General features: G+C 34.6%; 1 protein-coding gene across 3 annotated transcripts in view; it reads left to right on the top strand.

Moving 5' to 3' along the window:
* The first annotated feature begins 1,782 nt into the window (after window positions 1-1,782).
* Window positions 1,783-24,152, top strand: part of LOC100116562 (ubiquitin-like modifier-activating enzyme 1) — a 92,302-nt gene continuing 69,932 nt past the window's right edge. The window contains exons 1-2 of one of the 3 annotated variants that reach the window (XM_031925596.2): window positions 1,783-1,992; window positions 2,183-2,680. In XM_031925596.2, the coding sequence (XP_031781456.1) occupies window positions 2,311-2,680 (370 nt within the window). In that variant the 5' untranslated portion in view covers window positions 1,783-1,992; window positions 2,183-2,310. Of the gene's footprint in view, window positions 2,107-2,182; window positions 2,681-24,152 lie in introns of all 3 variants that reach the window. The other 2 variants (XM_031925597.2, XM_031925598.2) reach the window with 2 other exon arrangements.

The following is a 24,152-nucleotide window of genomic DNA, read 5'->3' as shown; positions in this document are numbered from 1 at the left end:
TTTAATATTATCCAAATCAATATAACAATTATGATTGATAAATGATACAAAATAACTGCTTACTTTAATGAATCTTATTTTATCAAACTTACTTTTTAGACTCTCTGGCTCTGCTCCAGAATTATTCGCGGGGTTGGAGTTTACACAGGGTAAGGCAGTAGCGCACACGCCGCGCATCCCGCAAACGTTATTATTATTATGTAGCTTGTTGTCGGTTAGCGTTAGCGCACAACGCACCTCTCAGCATTGAATTTGCACGTGCGATTTTTATTTATTTATTAATTAAGGAAAGTGGAGCTGGTAAAAAAGTGCTTGAGCAATTATTAATGCAACTTGAGCAGTTTCTTAACACCTTGAGCAATTTAAACTATTGTATACAACAACAGATATAGGAGTTCGAAAATACGGATAATTGAATTTTTTTTCAACAACTTTATTGATTTTTAATTTAATAATTTGAGGTGAGCAATTTTAAAGGACAACGTAGTTGAATTGAGCATTTGAAAATCAATCGATTACTATTTTTTTTATTGCAAATATAATTATTTTCCAGGCTGGGGTATGGTAAGTTGATAGTTATAAATATGCTTTTATATGAGTTAAAATATTAATGATAATCAGGTCATAATCAGGTGATAAACATTCAAAATTTGTAATCTTTAATATATTTATTATAAGTTGTTTAAAATAAGTAAAATTTATAAATTTCACATAATGAGGGCCAGTACTGGTGTTACCATCAGGATGATAACAAGAAAACTGGCTGTGAGTTCCAATATTTTTGTTTTTTAAGACTGAGCTGAAATCACCTGATAATCAACTGACGTTTTAGCATGATTATCAGCTGATTATCAGTTGGATTATCAGACTCGGTTTTTCATTTGCAAGCTATATTTAAAAAGTTGTATGTAATAGAAAAACAGTGTTTTTTGGATCGACATCCCCTTAAAAGTTAGACTCAAAGTCGATAAAAAATCTTATTGATTTCTATCAACTTCTATTAACTTTTTTTAGCAGAGTTATTTAAGGGGGCACACCACCTTTGAAATTAAAATCAAAATTAGGATTTGGTTTAAATTTCATAGAAAAAAAAGTTACATGATAGTTATATTAAAATTAACCAAAAATTGATAAAAAAATCAGTAATATGCTTATAAAACTTTTTCTATAAAATTTAAACCAAATCCCCTCACTCATACCATAACTAATGTACTTTTAAACAATATCCTAGAGTTTGAGCTCATTTGGGCCATTCGTTCCTTTGGAATCTTACGGTAAGTGAATTATGGACTCCCTACTATACGTAGGTATTATAGAGGTATATAGAAGGTCTAAAACCATCAAAATAAAGGTAATTATGTCTAAGAATAGTAATAAAAATTTGGTTCATTCATATAAGTATTTATAAATTTTTTATGAAAATTTTTGATTTTAATTTCAAAGGTGGTGTGCCCCCTTAATAACATTAATTTCTTTTAATCACTTTATAAATACAGAAATTCGGTGAGTGATTTATCGAGTGATTTATCAAGTGATAAATAGCGCCAAAACGTCACGTGATAAATAGCTCAATAAATCACTTGATAAATCACTTGAAAAATCACTTGATAAGTGACGTGGTAAATCAAGAGATTTTTTGCGCCTGGGCGAACGCGTTAATTAACGATTACATGTTGACATCTCTGAACGAAGAGACTCTAGTTTGTGGCGACTGCAGGATTACCTTGTAAAATCTAGAGAGAGTTGGAGACTTGAAGAGTCTCACGGTTGGCTATGTTGAATTATTTCTAAGCGCACTGCGCACTGATAAATGTACATTTACATGTATAGTGTACGTACCACAGATAAAATATCACTTTATGGGTCGGTTGGTTGTACAAATTTTTGTAGTTTTGAAGGATTTCAATTTCACTTTTATAAATAAAGATAAAGAAATAAAGAATTGTAGACAGAGCGAAATTATTATAAAAGAGGTTTGAGACAAAGAAAAACGTATGCATTTTATGATTACGATTTTTTTTAATGTGTAAGAATTAATTTTACGTAAAAAAAAAATACATGTTTCTAAATTTTACATAAAAAATTGTGTTGAATATTGAAAAAAATGTATTGCAATTTAAATCCATTTAATATAGTGGTTTCTATTGTTAAGTTGAATATGTAATAATACTTTTTTTTACAGGATATAAATGAAGATTTAGTTCGTCCAAATAAGATTATAAGCAATAGCTGTATTTTTATCTTTTTATTTGGAAGTTTTAATTATTGTTAGCAATATAAAATACATCATTAGGGTACTTGTGTAGTCCGATGTCTAGTGCTGAAGTTGTGGAGAGTTCTGTTGATCCCCCAAACAAAAAACGAAAAATCGCCAGTACGGCAGGAGGTGTTAAAAACCTCTTCTCGATTGCAGGCATGGCAAAAAATGGTTCAAAGCCTAGTGCAATACAATCCGATATAGATGAAGGATTGTATTCTCGTCAACTTTATGTCTTAGGCCATGATGCTATGCGTCGCATGGCAAATTCAGATATTCTTATTTCAGGCCTTGGTGGATTAGGCGTTGAGATTGCTAAAAATGTTATACTTGGAGGTGTGAAATCAGTTACTTTGCATGACAATATGATTTGCCAGATTGAACATTTAGGATCACAATTCTATTTGAATGAAAATGATATAGGTAAGATATTTTATATTTATTGTTTATTCTTAAATTTAAAAATACTTTTTCCTTCATAATTTCATCTTATTATAAAATTTTCAAATCATGTGTCACAAAAAAGTGATGACAAGAATTTTTATAAAAAAACTATATATGTAAGTAGCATTTCTAAAAATATGGTTTCTTCGAATTCGATTAATATTATTTTTTTTATTATTATGTTTATTAAAAACAGGCAAATTCTTAAGAGAATATAGGCGCTAAAGCTTCCAAAATACGCTAGAGGGTACTTTGTATTTCAAATGCAAAAAAAAAACTGAAAGTAATTAACTTTTTCTTTAGATTGAATGATCCATCAAACTTTATAAAAAAATGTTTACTATCACTATTTTAGTGTTAAGCTTAGCATTGATACCGTGCTGAGATCATGTAAACACCCAATTGCTTATTAAAATTTATTGAAAAACTAAAAGTCGATTCCTTTCAATAGAATGATACTTTGAATAAAACCTTATTTTGCTCTGGTTTTGGTTTTTTATTACTGTTTTTATTTTAAAAAGTTGCATGGAACAGAAAAACTGTTTTTAGCTCCCAAAATCCCTTTCAAAAACAATACAAATGTTTACTTCTGTATTAAAAATTGTATCAAGTGGCGTGGTTTTGCCACAAAGGCGAGCTTGAGAAGCAGATGAAGCCACGGCATCTGTGACACTATGTACTTCTACATTGGTGTTCAGATTTTTCATGATAAAGAAAAAAATGTTTATTGTTATTGTTTGTGATTTTTTTGGCTTGTTAGTATGTTTTCTGAGCTAAACTATGATTTCTAACAAAAGTATTTGTAAATAAACCGTTTCTTTTTATAATAAATAAGTGTATATATCACAAATGCTCTAAAAAGTATCTCTACTTTTTTATCCAGTATGAAAGGACCGTGAAGTTGTCTATCCAATCCAAAAGTGAAAAGACTGTGAAGTTGGCTGCACAAGCTATATGTGTAATAGTTGGGTACAGTTTTCTACATGCTGCGCAGAGTAAATCTGTTTAATTGTCTGCTTGAATTTAGGATTATGTTTTTTAATAGCTACTGCACTGTCGCTGCATATACTTTTTGAGTGGGGATGTTAGGATGGTGGGTTGTTGGGCATGATAGGAACAGGCCCAGGGTCTTCGATGACAAGGCCTAAATATAGTGCACGGAGTAGATTTTTGTGTGGTGTCCAGATGCATGCAGTCGCCAATGACGCGGTCAAAGTAGTGCGCTCCATAGCTTTCATTGTCTCTAAGTGTAATAATTTATTCTAGACACCAAAAGCTATAGAGCATATTACCTAGACTTTATCATCAGCGACCCCTTGATACCATGCACGAAAGATATTGATATTTCCATAGTAATAATTTCTGCGTACACTACTTGAACCCCATCATCATGCATTTTATTTTTAAAACAAATCTAAGATACTTAAATAAGTTTGCTTACAAAGCCATTAAATCTCTAAAAAATACTTTTAATTAAAGTATAAAGGTTAGGCGAGTTTGATGTATTGTGTATTATCATACAGGTCTATAAATACAGTATAAACTACAGATTAAAAAACAACTGAGATCCATAAAAAAAGTCAAGTTTAGAACCATTCTAGGAATGAAGGCGCGCTTCGCGCGCTCTTGATTCTATCTCTGTCTAATAACACTGGTAGAAAATCTATTATAAGTGTTGTGCGGCACACTAACGTTTGCTAATATTTTATAAGCATGTAACATGTTAATAAATCCCTCAAAACTATTTTTTAATAAATATATTAATAATGCTCAATGTCGTCATCATTGGTTCGAATAGTGAATTTGAAGAAAAGTTCAGTATAAGTGGGTTTGTCTATTGTTACAATGCCATTTATTTGCATTATAAATAAGCTATACAACTGAAATTTTACACAGATACTTACTATGCTACCTAGAAAACATGTAACCTACATGATTATGATTTAACTGTTTTCATTCATATTTTCACATCGAGGCCCATATGAATTTTTTAATTTAGCATATCAAATTTTTCTTGTAGACAATTACACAGAAACTACCATCTCTAGCACATTGTATTTCTGATTTCCAGTGTATTTTTACATGAAAATAGTGATAAGTATTTTAGCTTTTTTGTCAAGGCATTAATTAGAATTTTGACTTTTAACAGTTGTGAGAGATTTTGAAACCGATTACTTACCTGTTACTTCATTTTTGCATTTTTTCTCATTCGAAAACTAACAGGTCTAGAAAGCTCATATTTTGCATGTAGATTTCTTTTGTGATTGTGGAAAGATATTTAAAGTTGAATCAACGTTAACTTAAATACTTTTGTGTTCGACTACAACACCCATGATAATTATTTAGTCATATAGCATGAGTTTGCATACGCATCAGTGTCCGGGTCGAAATCAGAAGTTTTTCAGTTAAGGTCAATTCAACTTTAAATATCTTTCCACAATCACAAAAGAAACCTATATGCAAAATATGAGCTCTCGAGACCTGTTAGTTTTTGAATGAGAATAAATGCAAAAATGAAAAAACAGATATCGGTCTCAAAATCTCTCACAGCTATTAAAAGTCAAAATTCTAATTACCTAAAACCTTGACTAAAAATGTAAAAATATGCTAGATACCAGAAATACAATGTGCTAGAGATAGTAGTTTCTGCGTAACTGGCTATAAGTAAAATTTGACCTGCTCAATTAAAAAATTCGCATGAGCCTGGATGTGAAAATATGAACGAAAACAGTTTAAAAATCAGAATCATCTAGGTTACATATTTCTAGGTAACATAGGAAGTGGTAGTGTCATATTTTAGTTGTCTAGTAGCCTTTTTACAATTCAAAGAGCATTGTATAATGATAGACTTAAACTTACTGACTCGGATACTGAACTTTTCTTTAAATTCACCTCCCAATCCTACCGGGGCGACTTTGGGCACAGAGTCACAGTATATCTTCAAACTCTTTATTCTTTTAATTGAACTTCTCACTGACATTTAAAAAAAAACTAAATAATATTCACACACTTTATTACTACTTCAAATAGGGTTAGGGGTAATACTACATACTCTTGGTAATGATTAATTTTTACTAAAATTTCTTGCTAGTTATATTACATATATTTTATCTGTTATCAAGGTTTCCACATTTCATTTTAAACATCTTAAACATTTCTACCAGGGTTATGAGTTATGACTGTTTTGAGGGTTATGAATTTAAAGCGCGATTCTGATCTCGTTGCCTAGGCAACCAACCAGCAACCAATCAAAATCATGTATTAAATGCTTCACAACAAAGGCCATCATTTTTTTAAGAGAGATTATTTTATTCATAATACGCCAAAAAACTATTGTTTTTAATTTAGTGCTTAGTGAAATGACTGGTAATTTAAATTTGAGTAAAATACTGATCAATTACAAACAATTCTTAAGATATTAACTACGTAACTTGTCATGCCCATTACATTTTGTTCATGATGTTGTTTAATTGTAACTGTGAATTCCTGCATATTTCATCTGTGTACGTAAACTTATGAAATTGTTACTTCAAAATAAAATGTTTCAAATATAAAAGTATGTACTATCTTCCTAAAAAAACCTGTTACAAGGTAAAAATGTACACAATGTAAACAAGTATATTTGTCTTTATATACTCCCACAGTTAATTTTCTTTACAATCTAAGTCTATATTTTACGTATAATTTTATTTTCATTATTCTAATAATTATATAATTTGACCATGAAATCTAAGAATAAATACGCTTGTGATAGTTAGCGATTTCAGGTAACGAAATTAGTGAAATCTACTTTGTACTCTCATACATTGTCAAGTATACTATAATTGTTTATGATGATAATAATTTTAAATTCCAGTTAAGGGGATGTGGGAGCTAAAAACCCTGTTTTTTTACTTCATGTAACTTTTTAAATAAAGCTTGCCACGAAAAACCAAGACCAGAGCGCCATAGTGTTGAGTTTAATGAATCATTCTACCGAAAGAAAATGTACTTTTAGTTTTTCTAGAAGTTGTGAAATACGAGTGGGTGTATACGTGTGTTTACGCGATTGCAGCGCCAATCTCAAACCCCAATTTCACTTATTAACTTTTTTTAATTTAAAATTTCATCAATATAATGAGCGCAGCGCCATAGGGTTAAGATCAGTGAATCATTCTACTGAAAGAAAAGGTCAATCCGACTTTTAGTTTTTTTTTGGCATTTGAAATACTAAATACCCCGTGGCGTATTAGCGAAGCTTTAGCTCTCACTCCCCCTTAAAGAAAGTTGTAAAATCTGTTGATGCATTGTTAAGTATTATGTTTTCGCTTTTGCTTAGAAAAATGAAAGCTAACTTAAACAGATAATATACTTCAAGGTAATTTCGATTTCATAGATGTTAAAGACAAGCATTTTTGACAAATAGTTCTCTGTTCATGGCATAATTATAAGTATGACTTGTTTATTCAAGAATTCTAAGATTTAATTTCAATAAATAAGTCTATATAATGGATTTTGTCGCCATTAACCATTCTCATAGCCTATAATTTTGTAAATTATAAATCGAGTGTAAATAAATAATTCTTCAATTATTATGTAGCATTGAAATTTTTAGCAATACTAGCCAAACACAACGCGCGCTCAATTTTCCTAACGTATATCCCTGTCAAAAATATCAAGGTTGATACTACCTTGATTGAACCTCGATTTCAACCTTCATATCAACCTTGATTCCATTTTAATCAAAATGAATATTAAACGTTAATTGTAGGCAACGAAGATAGACCTTAATAGAAGCGCAAAGCCCCATCCTAAAGTGAGACACCCCGAGAGTTAGTAAGCACCCCGACCACCGCGGCGCGTCAGTCTAGTTTCTTGCTTTCTGATGGTAACAGAGTGCAGCTTAGTCGGTAACATATCGGTCATGCTTATCAACTTAGTTTTTATATGCAATCGGCGCATCGGAGGAGGGCGAGCGAAATCAAGGAACAAATCTAAAACCGAAATGCTTAAACCCAGCTACCCAAGGCGTCGCGATTCTTAATGACAGAAGCTTAATTTAGAAAATACGTCGGTACATCGAAGAATAATAAAGCGAGTAAAAGCGGCAAATAAATCTAAAGCCAAAAGCCCTAAACCCACCTACCCTACGGGTCGCTAGTTTTTTGTGATAGAATTATATTTATTTAAAAAATACGTCGGCACATTGGAGGAAAGCTAGTGAAAGCGAGGAGTATTCTTTAAAAAGAAAATCTTTTATTAAAACATATTATTCTCTAAAATCTCGAAGCGTGAAGTAGATGCCTTCGTCCGATGTACCGACGTATGTTATAAATAAATATTTTATTACAAAAAATAGCGACGCGAGGGGTAGGTGGGTTTAGGGCTTTTGGTTTTAGATTTATTTGCCGCTTTCGCTAGCCTTCTTATTCCGATGTTCCGACGCCTTTTTTATATAAATATTCTGTCATTTAAAATCTAGACGCGTGGGGTAGCTGGGTTTGAGGGTTTTTGTTTTAAATTCATTCCTCGCTTTCGTTTGCCTTCGTCTGATGTGCCGACGTATTTTCTAAATTAATAGCTTCTCTCATTAAGAATCGCGACGCCTTGGGTAGCTGGGTTTAAGCATTTCGGTTTTAGATTTATTCCTTGATTTCGCTCGCCCTCCTCCGATGCGCCGATTGCATATAAAAACTAAGTTGATAAGCATGACCGATATGTTACCGACTAAGCTGCACTCTGTTACCGTCAGAACGCAAGATACTAGACTGACGCGCCGCGGTGGTGGGGGTGCTTACTAACTCTCGGGGTGTCTCACTTTAGGATGGGACTTTGCGCTTCTATTAAGGTCTATCTTCGTTGATAGCAGGTTTAACAGAATAAATATTGATAATGCATACGTAAAGGCATCGATTGTTAAAATTCGTAATCTATGCGAATAACAATTTGAGAACAAAAATTGAAAACAGCTGATCCAGAATGGCCGAACACTGCAGCGTTTTTGTACTATAGCTGATAATTTGTTTCTTGTCGTATTTTTATTAATGGGAAAGTACGCAAAAAAAAGAGAAAGCACATCAATCCTAAAATTTTAGGGTCGTTAAACACGCATCTGATAATAGATTTGCAAATTATTTTTCAAACAATGCTCCTTATGCAAATTCTTGCAAATCTGAGGATTTAACAAACACTAGTGTTATTCTAGAGGTTTCAAAGGTCACTAATCACGAATCTGTTACTAGATTTGCAAAATCATTTATTTAAACAATTGTTTTTACATAAATTATGGGAAAATTCACCTTTTTCATATGATTTACTAAATCTAATATATACCAATTTTGAGGTTGCTAAGCACGAATCTAACATCGAAATTCCGTTTTTGAGGCAAAAAAAAATTAATCGCTTCATATTCATAAATTTTTATTTTAAAACTGTATTGGCACATCAGAGAGAGACGAGGATAAAATGTAAGGCCGAAATTATTCACCTAACGTTCTCCACACGCCCTTATTAAAAAAAAAAAAATTCACCAAAAGACTACGTTAGCACTTCGGACAAGGCAAGCAAAGCGAGGAATGAATCTAAACCCAAAATAGTTGAACCAAAGTACCCTACGCTTCCCGAGAAAAATAATTGATTTTAAAAAGACATCAGCACATCGATGAAAGGCGAGCAAAACAAGGAATAAATATAAAACCTAGAATACTTAAACCAAAGTACCCCACGTTTTCCGAGTACAATAGTTTACTTTAAAAACATGACGAGACATCGAAAGAAGGCAAGTAATGCGGGGAATAAATCTAAAACCTAAATGTATAAACTCAATTACCCCACGTTTTCCGAGTGTAATAATTTATTTAATCTACACCACGCACATCAAAAGAACGCGAGCTGAGCAGGGAATAAATATAAAACCTAAATGTATAAACTCAATTACCTCACGCTTCCCGAGTACAATAATTTACTTTAAAAACATCTCAAGACATCGAAAGAAGGCAAGCTAAGCGGGGAATAAATCTAAAACCAAAATGTGTAAAGCTAATTACTCCACGCTCCCCGAGTACAATAATTTACTTTAAAAACATCTCAAGACAACGAAAGAAGGCAAGCTAAGCGGGGAATAAATCTAAAACCTAAATGTGTAAATATAATTACTCTACGCTCCCCGAGTACAATAATTTACTTTAAAAACATGTCGGGACATGGAAAGAACGCGAGCTGAGCAGGGAATAAATCTAAAACCTAAATGTATAAACTCAATTCCCTCTCGCTTCCCGAGTACAATAATTTACTTTAAAAATATGTCGTGTCATCGAAAGAACGCGAGCTGAGCAGGGAATAAATCTAAAACCTAAATGTGTTAAGCCAATTACACCTACGCTCCCCGAGTACAATAATTTACTTTAAAAACATGTCGAGACATCGAAAGAACGGGGAGCTGATCAGGGAATAAATCTGAAACCTAAATGTATAAACTCAATTACCTCACGCTTCCTGAGTATAATAATTTACTTTAAAAAGATCTCAAGACATCGAAAGAAGGCAAGCAAAGCGAAAAACAAATCTAAACCCAAAACGCTTAAACACAATTACCCCACGCTTTCCGAGTGTAATAATTTATTTAATCTACACCACGCACATCAAAAGAACGCGAGCTGAGCAGGGAATAAATATAAAACCTAAATGTATAAACTCAATTACCTCACGCTTCCCGAGTACAATAATTTACTTTAAAAACATCTCAAGACATCGAAAGAAGGCAAGCTAAGCGGGGAATAAATCTAAAACCAAAATGTGTAAAGCTAATTACTCCACGCTCCCCGAGTACAATAATTTACTTTAAAAACATCTCAAGACAACGAAAGAAGGCAAGCTAAGCGGGGAATAAATCTAAAACCTAAATGTGTAAATATAATTACTCTACGCTCCCCGAGTACAATAATTTACTTTAAAAACATGTCGGGACATGGAAAGAACGCGAGCTGAGCAGGGAATAAATCTAAAACCTAAATGTATAAACTCAATTCCCTCTCGCTTCCCGAGTACAATAATTTACTTTAAAAATATGTCGTGTCATCGAAAGAACGCGAGCTGAGCAGGGAATAAATCTAAAACCTAAATGTGTTAAGCCAATTACACCTACGCTCCCCGAGTACAATAATTTACTTTAAAAACATGTCGAGACATCGAAAGAACGGGGAGCTGATCAGGGAATAAATCTGAAACCTAAATGTATAAACTCAATTACCTCACGCTTCCTGAGTATAATAATTTACTTTAAAAAGATCTCAAGACATCGAAAGAAGGCAAGCAAAGCGAAAAACAAATCTAAACCCAAAACGCTTAAACACAATTACCCCACGCTTTCCGAGTGTAATAATTTATTTAATCTACACCACGCACATCAAAAGAACGCGAGCTGAGCAGGGAATAAATATAAAACCTAAATGTATAAACTCAATTACCTCACGCTTCCCGAGTACAATAATTTACTTTAAAAACATCTCAAGACATCGAAAGAAGGCAAGCTAAGCGGGGAATAAATCTAAAACCTAAATGTGTAAATATAATTACTCTACGCTCCCCGAGTACAATAATTTACTTTAAAAACATGTCGGGACATGGAAAGAACGCGAGCTGAGCAGGGAATAAATCTAAAACCTAAATGTATAAACTCAATTCCCTCTCGCTTCCCGAGTACAATAATTTACTTTAAAAATATGTCGTGTCATCGAAAGAACGCGAGCTGAGCAGGGAATAAATCTAAAACCTAAATGTGTTAAGCCAATTACACCTACGCTCCCCGAGTACAATAATTTACTTTAAAAACATGTCGAGACATCGAAAGAACGGGGAGCTGAGCAGGGAATAAATCTGAAACCTAAATGTATAAACTCAATTACCTCACGCTTCCTGAGTATAATAATTTACTTTAAAAAGATCTCAAGACATCGAAAGAAGGCAAGCAAAGCGAAAAACAAATCTAAACCCAAAACGCTTAAACACAATTACCCCACGCTTTCCGAGTGTAATAATTTATTTAAACTACACCCCCCACATCAAAAGAACGCGAGCTGAGCAGGGAGTAAAACCAAAACCTAAATGTATAAACTCAATTATCTCACGCTTCCCGAGTACAATAATTTACTTTAAAAACATCTCAAGACATCGAAAGAAGGCAAGCTAAGCGGGGAATAAATCTAAAACCAAAATGTGTAAAGCTAATTACTCCACGCTCCCCGAGTACAATAATTTACTTTAAAAACATCTCAAGACAACGAAAGAAGGCAAGCTAAGCGGGGAATAAATCTAAAACCTAAATGTGTAAATATAATTACTCTACGCTCCCCGAGTACAATAATTTACTTTAAAAACATGTCGGGACATGGAAAGAACGCGAGCTGAGCAGGGAATAAATCTAAAACCTAAATGTATAAACTCAATTACCTCACGCTTCCCGAGTACAATAATTTACTTTAAAAACATGTCGAGACATCGAAAGAACGCGAGCTGAGCAGGGAATAAATCGAAAACCTAAATGTGTAAATATAATTACTCTACGCTCCCCGAGTACAATAATTTACGTTCAAAACATGTCGAGACATGGAAAGAACGCGAGCTGAGCAGGGAATAAATCTAAAACCTAAATGTATAAACTCAATTACCTCACGCTTCCCGAGTACAATAATTTACTTTAAAAATATGTCGAGACATCGAAAGAACGCGAGCTGGGCAGGGAATAAATATAAAACCTAAATGTATAAACTCAATTATCTCACGCTTCCCGAGTACAATAATTTACTTTAAAAACATGTCGTGACATCGAAAGAACGGGGAGCTGAGCAGGGAATAAATCTGAAACCTAAATGTATAAACTCAATTACCTCACGCTTCCCGAGTACAATAATTTACTTTAAAAACATGTCGAGACATCGAAATAAGGCAAGTAAAGCAAAAAATAAATGTAAACCCAAAACGCCTTAACCCAAGTACCCCACGCTCTCCAAGTGTAATAATTTATTTAAACTACACCCCCCACATCAAAATATCGCGAGCTGAGCGGGGAATAAATCTAAAACCTAAATGTATAAACTCAATTACCCCACGTTTTCTGAGTGTAATAATTTATTTAAGCTCAACGGGGAATAAATCTAAAACCTAAAAATGTAAACTCAATTACCTCACGCTTCCCGAGTACAATAATTTACTTTAAAAACATCTCAAGACATCGAACGAAGGCAAGCTCAGCGGGGAATAAATCTGAAACCTAAATTTATAAACTCAATTACCTTACGCTTCCCGAGTACAATAATTTACTTTAAAAACATGTCGAGACATCGAAAGAACGCGAGCTGAGCAGGGAAAAAATCTAAAACCTAAATGTATAAACTCAATTACTTCACCCTAATAAATTATTGTACTCGGGAAGCGTGAGGTAATTGAGTTTATACATTTAGGTTTTAGATTTATTCCCCGCTCAGCTTGCCTTCTTTCGATGTCATGAGATGTTTTTAAAGTAAATTATTGTACTCGGGGAGCGTAGAGTAATTAGCTTTATACATTTAGGTTTCAGATTTATTCCCTGCTCAGCTCGCGTTCTTTTAATGTACGAGGTGTAGTTTAAATAAATTATTACAGTCGGAAAGCGTGGGGTACTTGAGTTTATACATTTAGGTTTTAGATTTATTCCCTGCTCAGCTCGCGTTCTTTTAATGTACGAGGTGTAGTTTAAATAAATTATTATACTCGGAAAGCGTGGGGTAATTGAGTTTATACATTTAGGTTTTAGATTTATTCCCTGCTCAGCTCGCGTTCTTTCGTTGTCTTGAGATGTTTTTAAAGTAAATTATTATACTCAGGAAGCGTGAGGTATTGAGTTTATACATTTAGGTTTTATATTTATTCCCTGCTCAGCTCCCGTTCTGTCGATGTCTCGACATGTTTTTAAAGTAAATTATTGTACTCGGGGAGCGTAGGGGTAATTGGCATAACACATTTAGGTTTCAGATTTATTCCCTGCTCAGCTCGCGTTCTTTTAATGTACGAGGTGTAGTTTAAATAAATTATTATACTCGGAAAGCGTGGGGTAATTGAGTTTATACATTTAGGTTTTAGATTTATTCCCTGCTCAGCTCGCGTTCTTTCGATGTCTTGAGATGTTTTTAAAGTAAATTATTATACTCAGGAAGCGTGAGGTATTGAGTTTATACATTTAGGTTTTATATTTATTCCCTTCTCAGCTCCCGTTCTGTCGATGTCTCGACATGTTTTTAAAGTAAATTATTGTACTCGGGGAGCGTAGGGGTAATTGGCATAACACATTTAGGTTTCAGATTTATTCCCTGCTCAGCTCGCGTTCTTTTAATGTACGAGGTGTAGTTTAAATAAATTATTACACTCGGAAAGCGTGGGGTAATTGAGTTTATACATTTAGGTTTTAGATTTATTCCCCGCTCAGCTTGCCTTCTTTCGATGTCTTGAGATGTTTTTAAAGTAAATTATTGTACTCGGGGAGCGTAGAGTAATTAGCTTTATACATTTAGGTTTCAGATTTATTCCCTGCTCAGCTCGCGTACTTTTAATGTACGAGATGTAGTTTAAATAAATTATTACACTCGGAAAGCGTGTGATAATTGGGTTTACACATTTTGGTTTTAGATTTATTTCTCGCTTTGCTTGCCTTCTTTCGATGTCTCGACGTGTTTCTAAAGTAAATTATTGTACTCGGGAAGCGTGAGGTAATTGGGTTTACACATTTAGGTTTTGGATTTATTTCTCGCTTTGCTTGCCTTCTTTCGATGTCTCGAAGTGTTTTTAAAGTGAATTATTGTACTCGGGGAGCGTAGGGGTAATTGGCTCAACACATTTAGGTTTAAGATTTATTCCCTGCTCAACTCGCGTTCTTTCGATGTCTCGACATGTTTTTAAAGTAAATTATTGTACTCGGGAAGCGTGAGGTAATTGAGTTTATACATTTAGGTTTTAGATTTATTCCCTGCTCAGCTCCCGTTCTGTCGATGTCTCGACATGTTTTTAAAGTAAATTATTGTACTCGGGGAGCGTAGGGGTAATTGGCATAACACATTTAGGTTTCAGATTTATTCCCTGCTCAGCTCGCGTTCTTTTAATGTACGAGGTGTAGTTTAAATAAATTATTACACTCGGAAAGCGTGGGGTAATTGAGTTTATACATTTAGGTTTTAGATTTATTCCCCGCTCAGCTTGCCTTCTTTCGATGTCTTGAGATGTTTTTAAAGTAAATTATTTGTACTCGGGGAGCGTAGAGTAATTAGCTTTATACATTTAGGTTTCAGATTTATTCCCCGCTCAGCTCGCGTTCTTTTAATGTACGAGGTGTAGTTTAAATAAATTATTACACTCAGAAAGCGTGTGATAATTGGGTTTACACATTTAGGTTTTAGATTTATTCCCTGCTCAGCTCCCGTTCTTTCGATGTCTCGACATGTTTTTAAAGTAAATTATTGTACTCGGGGAGCGTAGAGTAATTAGCTTTACACATTTAGGTTTTAGATTTATTTCTCGCTTTGCTTGCCTTCTTTCGATGTGCTCACGTGTTTTTAAAATAAATTATTATACTCGGCGAGCGTGGGGCAATAGGGTTAACACATTGAAGTTTTAGATTTATTCCCCGCTCAGCTCGCCTTCTTTCGAAGTGCCGAGTTGTGGTTTAAATAAATTATTACACTCAGAAAGCGTGGGGTAATTGAGTTTATACATTTAGGTTTTAGATTTATTTCCCGCTCAGCTTGCCTTCTTTCGATGTCTTGAGATGTTTTTAAAGTAAATTATTGTACTCGGGGAGCGTAGAGTAATTAGCTTTATACATTTAGGTTTCAGATTTATTCCCTGCTCAGCTCGCGTTCTTTTAATGTACGAGGTGTAGTTTAAATAAATTATTACACTCGGAAAGCGTGTGATAATTGGGTTTACACATTTTGGTTTTAGATTTATTTCTCGCTTTGCTTGCCTTCTTTCGATGTCTCGACGTGTTTCTAAAGTAAATTATTGTACTCGGGAAGCGTGAGGTAATTGGGTTTATACATTTAGGTTTTGGATTTATTTCTCGCTTTGCTTGCCTTCTTTCGATGTCTCGAAGTGTTTTTAAAGTGAATTATTGTACTCGGGGAGCGTAGGGGTAATTGGCTCAACACATTTAGGTTTAAGATTTATTCCCTGCTCAACTCGCGTTCTTTCGATGTCTCGACATGTTTTTAAAGTAAATTATTGTACTCGGGAAGCGTGAGGTAATTGAGTTTATACATTTAGGTTTTAGATTTATTCCCTGCTCAGCTCCCGTTCTGTCGATGTCTCGACATGTTTTTAAAGTAAATTATTGTACTCGGGGAGCGTAGAGTAATTAGCTTTATACAATTAGGTTTCAGATTTATTCCCTGCTCAGCTCGCGTTCTTGTAATGTACGAGGTGTAGTTTAAATAAATCATTACACTCGGAATGCGTGGGGTAATTGAGTTTATACATTTAGGTTTTAGATTTATTCCCTGCTCAGCTCGCGTTCTTTTGATGTGGGGTGGTGTAGTTTAAATAAATTATTACACTCAGAAAGCGTGTGATAATTGGGTTTACACATTTAGGTTTTAGATTTATTTCTCGCTTTGCTTGCCTTCTTTCGATGTCTCGAAGTGTTTTTAAAATAAATTATTTTACTCGGGGGAGCGTGGGGTTAATTGGCTTAACACATTTAGGTTTTAGATTTATTCCTCGCTTTGCTCACCTTCCATCGATGTGCTCACGTGTTTTTAAAATAAATTATTTTACTCGGCGAGCGTGGGGTAATAGGGTTTACACATTCAAGTTTTAAATTTATTCCCCGCTCAGCCTGCCTTTTTTCGAAGTGCCGAGATGTAGTTTGAATAAGTTATTTTATTCGGGAAGCATGGGGTACTTTGGTTTAAGTATTCTGGATTTAGATTCATTCCTCGCTTTGCTTGCCTTCGTCCGATGTGCTAACGTAGTCTTTTAGTGAATGTTTTTTCAAAAAAAAGGACGCGTGGAGAACGTTAGTTGAACAATTTTGGCCTTACATTTTATCCTCGCCTTTCTCCAATGTGCCAATACAATTTTAAAATAAAAAATTTATCAATATGAAGCGATTAATATTATTTTGCCACAAAAATGGATTTCCGATATCAGATTCGTGCTTAGCAACCCCAAAAACGGTATATATTTGATCCTTTTTTTAATATAAAAAAAAAATGTGAATTTCGTCATAATTTATTGAAAAACATACGTTTTAACAAATGATTTTTTAAATGTAATATCAGATTTGTGATCAGCGACCTTTAAAACCCCTAGAATAAGACTAGTGTTTGTTAAATCCTTAATTTTGCAATAATTTGCATTAACAGCATTGTTTAAGTTAATAATTTTGCAAATCTGATATCAGATTTGTGTTTAGCGACCTTAAAATCTTAGGATTGATGTGTCGGCCATTGTGATTCGGCCATTTTGAATTTTCATCGTCAAATTTTAGTTTAGCGATGGCAAACATACGACAAGAAATACATTTTCAGAGTCATATAGTACAATAACTCATGCTATGGTCGGTCGTTTTGGATCAGCTATTTTCAATTTTCGTTCTTAAATAGTTATTCGTATAAATTGTAAATTTTAACAATCGATGCCTTTACTTATGCATTATCAATATTTATCCTGTTAAACCTGTAATTTACGTTTAATATTCGTTTTGATGAAAATGAAATCAAGGTTGATATCAAGGTTGAAATCAAGGTTCATTCAAGGTTGTATCAACCTTGATATTTTTGACAGGGATAAGAAGTTAAAAATCCTAACTGTATTCAGGCCGGATATTTGTTTCTCAACCAATCAAAACGCTTTATTAATGGCTTCAAAACATCCGGTCATCACTTTTTAAAGAGAGATTATAATGACAACAAGGTTCACTTTGGATGATTCAATCCGTCGGTAATTTGATAAATTTTCATACTTTTATAACTTTTCTTAACAGGTGCATGGAAAAGACCCGTTACCATGCATCAAAAGTGAATGACAAGCTTTTCATTTCGAGCGTGCGGCAGGGAATAATTCCCTCCCGCTACTCAAAAATGCTTTAAAATTTTCAAAAACATACAAACAAAATTTTCAAAAATTTTTTTAATTTTGTAGAATTTTTAAATTAATTTTGAAAGTTTCGCACGACTCAAAATGAAAAACTTCCCATTCACGCCATATGCATAAAAACGGGTCTTTACATGCACTTGTCAAAAAAAGTACAGTGTGTAACAGTTGGGGGGAGAGGTCAACTTCTACCTCGCGTGTGATTTCAGCACTCATCTCCGTCACGTGCTCAAATCTAACCCTAGTTAGAAATAGCCCGTTTACCCCCCCCCCCCCCTAGGTGCACAGTATATACTATTATATACTCAGTTGAAAATATTCATATCCTTCAAGTACATCATTTTATTATAGGATTTCATGATATGATTTTTCATAACACGTGCATCGAAAACGCGCTTTTCGCCTACGAAAAAGTGGAGTTTTTCAAGCGTACATATAAACACACCCACACATACCTATATACATATATCTGAGGCAAAAGCAGATGATAATCAGCTGATATCTGCTGATAATCGTGCCAAAACGTCAGCTGATTATCAGGTGATAATCATCAAAAAATTTTTAACCTTCAGTATATTTTTTCGAAGTTATTTTAAATTATTAAAATTTACCAAATTCACATAATGAGGGCCAATACGGTTTTACCATCCAGATGATAACACCAAAATACTGGCTGTGAGCCACAAAATTTTTATTTATTAATATTTAAAAAAATGTTTGTCTAAATCAAATTATTAAAGAAGAAAAATTTTGTAGCTCACAGCCAGTGTTTTGGCGTTATGATCTGGATGGTAAAATCGTATTCGCCCTCATTATGTCAATTTTATTAATTTAAAACAACTTCGAAAAAATAGAATAGAATAGAATATGATACAATACCATTTATTTTCAAATACTCGAAAAATTTACAATCGTCATACAATGTCATGGCTGGTTATAATCACAGCTGGTATTATCACATAATCGTCATTATATATCACAATTTTATACATATATAAATATAAATATAAGTATACGTCAAGTTTTTGTGTATGGTACATAATTGATCTATTCTATCACGTCAATATAGATAGTAACGCAGACTAGATTTCAAATACGACAGGTACAAGTAGACAAGATGCAGGCGCATACACTAAACTATACTAATATACTGAAGGTTAAAAATTTTTTGATGATTATCACCTGATAATCAGCTGATTATCATTAGCGTTTTATTTCATAATAATCAGCTGATTGTCATCTGCTTTTTTTTAGTAGGGGTGGTTTTTTCCCTAGGAGCGAAAGTAAGTACCTTCGCCCCTAGGAAAAAATCGCTGCCAATTCTTTGGCACGTAGCTCCATCCAACATAATTTTTAATTCGAATAGATAAAATATTGTTTAAATATTCAGCATATTAATGATTTTTAAAACAACAATATTTTAAAAAAAAGGCTTTTCTCTATCTGATGATATCCCTCGGGTGATCAAAATATTGATTTGGCTGTTCTGCCTTCCCGAGGCAGGTGGTGTGGTGAAAAGGAGAGAAAACTTTTTCTATAATATTTCTTTATCTTTTCTGAACGTTTCGACGAATAATGCCGCCCTCATCAGAAGACTGATGTGAAAAATTGTTAATAAATAATATATGTACAGTGTTACAAGTTACTATTATGGAGAATTACTTGTTACAAAATTTTCGAGAAGGCGCTTCCCCACCGCGCGGCGGGGGGAACGTAGGTAAACAGTGTCTCTCTCAGCTGTTCGATTCTAATTCGCGCGAGTCGAGATTTTCGTCGTGTTTATATAGCGCTGAGCAGTGAGAAGAGAGTCGAGCGGCCGTGTTGACAATTTCTTCCGCTATTGACGTCAGAGCATGACTCATGTTTGTTTTCTTTTCAACTGGTGTATAAGGATAACGGCTTCTTCGGAAAAAAATACAGTAAAATTAAACTTACACAAACGGACACCACCTTGCCAAAATGTTATGGGCTACCTAAAATTCACAAAAAAGATATCTCTTTACGACCTATTATTTCAACAATAGGCTCACCTACTTATTTTTTATCGGAAAGCCTTCTTAGAATATTACAAAATAGCATTAAAAAACCTGACTCATACGTAGAAAATAGCCATGATTTCATAGAAAAAATAAAAAACAATAGCCCTAACGAACCACCGCTTAATTAGCCTTGATGTAAAATCACTTCATACGAACATTAACAAAACATTAGTTAAGAAGAGCTTCGAGAAAAGATATACACAAATTGTACAGAAATCCGAAATACCTCTCAACGAAATCTTGTTGGCTTGTGAATTATTTATGGAGTATACCTTTTTTCAGTTCAATGGTAAATTTTACAAACTACTGTTCGGCAAACCAATTTTCTTTCTGATTTCGGGTTTCTTTGCTGACATAGTCATGGATGATCTCGAAACGGATTGCCTATCTAAACTATCTTTCAAACCAACATTCTTTTACCGATATGTCGACGACATTATTACATGTGTGCCGAATGACAAAGTCAACGAAATCTTAAAAACATTCAATTCTTATAACAATAGATTACAATTTAGTCACGAGACTGAGATCGATAACTCCATAAATTTTCTAGATGTTCTATTGATTATGATTTTTAAATTATACATCACAACATCCTATGTCTCAAAATATCGCCATGGTGTACTTGTAATCTTGTTGGTAGAGCAAAAAACTATCTAACAAGAAATTTCAGAATAAGAATATTCATAAAATCAAAAAATTACCGCAGGAAAATAATTACCCACCCGCCTTCATTAATAAATATATACGCAAAAGAATGTTTACATCAAACACACTTTCGAGGCAACTGATCACCAGTAATGAAAAACGCAACATTGTAAGCCTACCATATATTCACGGTTTTTACGAACAGACCAATCATGCATTCATGGCCTTTAACATTGAAACTGTGCCGAAAATAAACAGCCAGATGAAAAATATCATTATAAAAGACAAATACAAGAAAAATAAAGATCTCAAAAACAACGTTGTTCATAAATTTGAATGCAATGATCTGAAATTTGATGAATGTTCTGCTACGTACGTTGGCCAAACAAAAAGGAATGTGTGTGTACGTATAAATGAACATAAAAAATCGAGCAATACTGTAATTTCCGATCACATCAACAATTTGAATCACACTTTCAATTTCGAAAATTATCACATTAAAGACAGAGAGATCAATTTGAACAAAAGACTAGTTTCCGAAATGCTACACATACACTTACAAGAAAACGGAATTAATAAGAAGGACGATACACAATATTTAAATACAGTATACACACACCTTATACATTAGTTAAAAGAAAATTCAAAATTAATTCCGACGGACAAAATTCGATGCGCCGTAGGACAACGGGCAGAGATACGCTCGGCCAACGCGACCAATGAATGCACGTTAACATACATGGCCTACCGAAGCCCAGTGACTTATGTGGGAAGTCAGCCGGCCGCTCGGATGGGCGGCGGAATCCCATCCAATCCTTCATGACTCTGCAGGTCAATACCCGAGTTGTGCACTGCAACTCACACATCGAAAGATAAACTTTCTGCCCAGCATGCGGACTAACCACCGCCACCACGAGTCCTTTACCCTGTACGGACAGGATATGTTATCCTGCGGCTCCCCGACCCCGTGGTACTGATTTTATCCTCCCCAGTAGAGAGTTCACAAACGTTTCCACCCGAGTGTACTAAGCAAGCTACCACGTTTTAAACGTCTCACTCGTTTTTGGCATTGGCCAACCATACATTACGCCGGAGCGTTCCCAGGGCTAGAGTCCCAAGCAGCTAGTTAGAGCCCGACTAGCTTAGAAGGGCCTGGGTATACTAGTTTTGATCTTCGCCAACCGGATGATCCTTCAATCACTCGACTAGTTACAGCTCGGAACATTACTGATCCTTCCCCCTTCCTCTCGTGAGGGGTATACCGAGGCTACCGAAATCTCAGGGTTCACCCAACTGCCCTGGCAGAAATGCCACCCTCCCGGGGCTCTTTCGTTCGGAATTAATTTTTAACAAAAACAATTTTAAAATACATTAATTGAAAAGAAAAGAAACATGAGTCATGCTCTGACGTCAATAGCGGAAGAAATTGTCATAATGGCCGCTCGACTCACTTCTCACTGCTCCGCACTATATAAACATGACGAAAATCTCGACTCGTGAGAATTGCTTAATTTGAATTAATTCTCCATAATTATAATATATTAACAATTTTTTTAGTAAATAAATTTTTTCACATCCCTCTCCTGATGAGAGCAGCATTGTCCGCCAAAACGTTGAGAAAAGATAAGGAAATGTTATAGAAAAAGTTTGTTCTCCTATTCACCACACCACCTGCCTCGGGAAGACCGATACAGCCAAATCAATATTTTGATTTTTAAAATGCTTTCAATCTAAATTATTTTACTAAAGGAGTACTCATCACAATATCAAATCATATAATTTTCATGAAAAAATTTAAACTTCAATATTTTAAGTACCATAGAGTCCTCATAACCTCATACAATCATGAATTTTCTCAAAACAATCTGAACTTTAGTTAGCGAGTTATAAGGTTTAACATAAATAATAATGTTAAGTCATACAGGGTATACGAGTGTGCGACAAAAAATTTCAATCCTACTAGATTTTGAACATCGCGCGTTGAGCGCCCTAACCTCGAAAACGTTTAGACTTCTGACTTAGATGTAACCGGCTTAACTCCACCGGGTTCGTCCGCGGAAGGACGCGATAAGGTCACGGAATAATGAAGCGTGCATCTAGGTTCTAGGATAAAGTAATATATTCTTCGTTGATGTTGTATACAGTATATCGCGTGGCGTGGACGGTTTTGCACTCGTGGCTTGAGCTGGAGACAAGCCGATGACTCGGTGGTAGCGAGTCTTGGCTTCGGCGTCTACATTCGACTAGATGTGTCACTAATCGCGCAGTAGCTGATGTTGTGAACTTACAATGTCCGCGCGCGCGTCGATCGCTCGGTTTCCGCGTATCCACCTGCGACTGAGGGGGAAGATCCTAGTTGGCCGGGAGGCTTCCCTCCTGGTCGAAGCAGTGGTGTTGCTGTGGTACCCCGGGTGCTCTGGATGGTGTTGGCTTGGACTGACTCCTCCAGCAAGTAGCCTCTGGGTGGTGTTGTTGTTCGCGTCTTATCGACGTAGATATTCGCGGGTGCTATACCGGTATCGTATCGGACGTCCGAACTGCTTTAGCGCGTCTGACTATCTGATACACACACACATTCATACAAGTTGTTTCCCATTTTCTGGATGAATGAAAAAAAAAATCCTACAAAATATAAAGGGGCAGATTTGAATTTAGCGTGAAAAAATACATAAATCAGTCAGTTGCGCTCAGAGCCATCGGTCGTGTTTCGCGCGCGTGTCGTCAGCTCGGAGCAGTATATAAAACTTTGTATACTATTAGTTAGTGACTTAAAATTTAAACATGTTACTTGTTTAAATAGTTACACATTATCTTGCCAATATGGCTTCGAACGTGAAAACACCTCCGGATAAGCCGGACCACAGCTTTTACAAGTGCCATCCAAAAAAGCTAGTGAAAACAGTGATTTGCATAATATGCGAAAATGTTTATCATAAAAGTGACTATGAGAAGATAAAAAATCCTGTTTTTGTTGGTAAACACCTGGTTATCTGCCCAGAGCATATCCTGGGAGACATAACATCCAACTCTGAAGATCATATGCTAAGTGACGTGGCAAGAAAAACCATTGCACTCATGAAAATGAAGAAATCTGAAGAAATCAGAGAATAACTGCTACAAGAAATTCATAACAAAACAGTTGAAAAACATAATTCAACAATACTAGGCGAGGAGAATGAAATGGAAAAACTTGTTGCTGAAAATACCTTATTAAAACAACTAGTTGCCGAACTTCAAGATAAAAATCAGCTTCAGAAAGAAATGATTGAATTACAAAAACAGAAAAATACAGAGCCGCAGACAAATTTAAAATCATATGCTGATGCTGTGACAGAGATAAAGCCAAAACCGAAACGTGTCCCAAGTATAATGGTTAAAGCCAATGACCCGGAACAGACGAACACAATGGAGCTACTCACGAAGTGTCTGGTTACAGAAAAGAATGTGCAAACTAAGTTTATACGCAAGAAGAACCAAAGCAAAATAGAAATCAGCTGTATGAATACTAAAAGCCTGGAAACACTCGAGAACGTGTTAACAAGTAAATTAAAAAATTGTGAAATTTAAGTAGAACAACAAGGTAATCCAAAAATGAAAATTATTGGAATAGACAATACTACAAATATGGATGAACAGGATATGGAAAATGGCATTAACACACGTAATTT

This window comes from Nasonia vitripennis, assembly GCF_009193385.2.
Source record: "Nasonia vitripennis strain AsymCx chromosome 3 unlocalized genomic scaffold, Nvit_psr_1.1 chr3_random0003, whole genome shotgun sequence".
Taxonomy (NCBI): Eukaryota; Metazoa; Arthropoda; class Insecta; order Hymenoptera; family Pteromalidae; genus Nasonia; species Nasonia vitripennis.
Note: the sequence above shows the minus strand (reverse complement) of the source record. Positions and strands in the feature narration are given on the sequence as shown.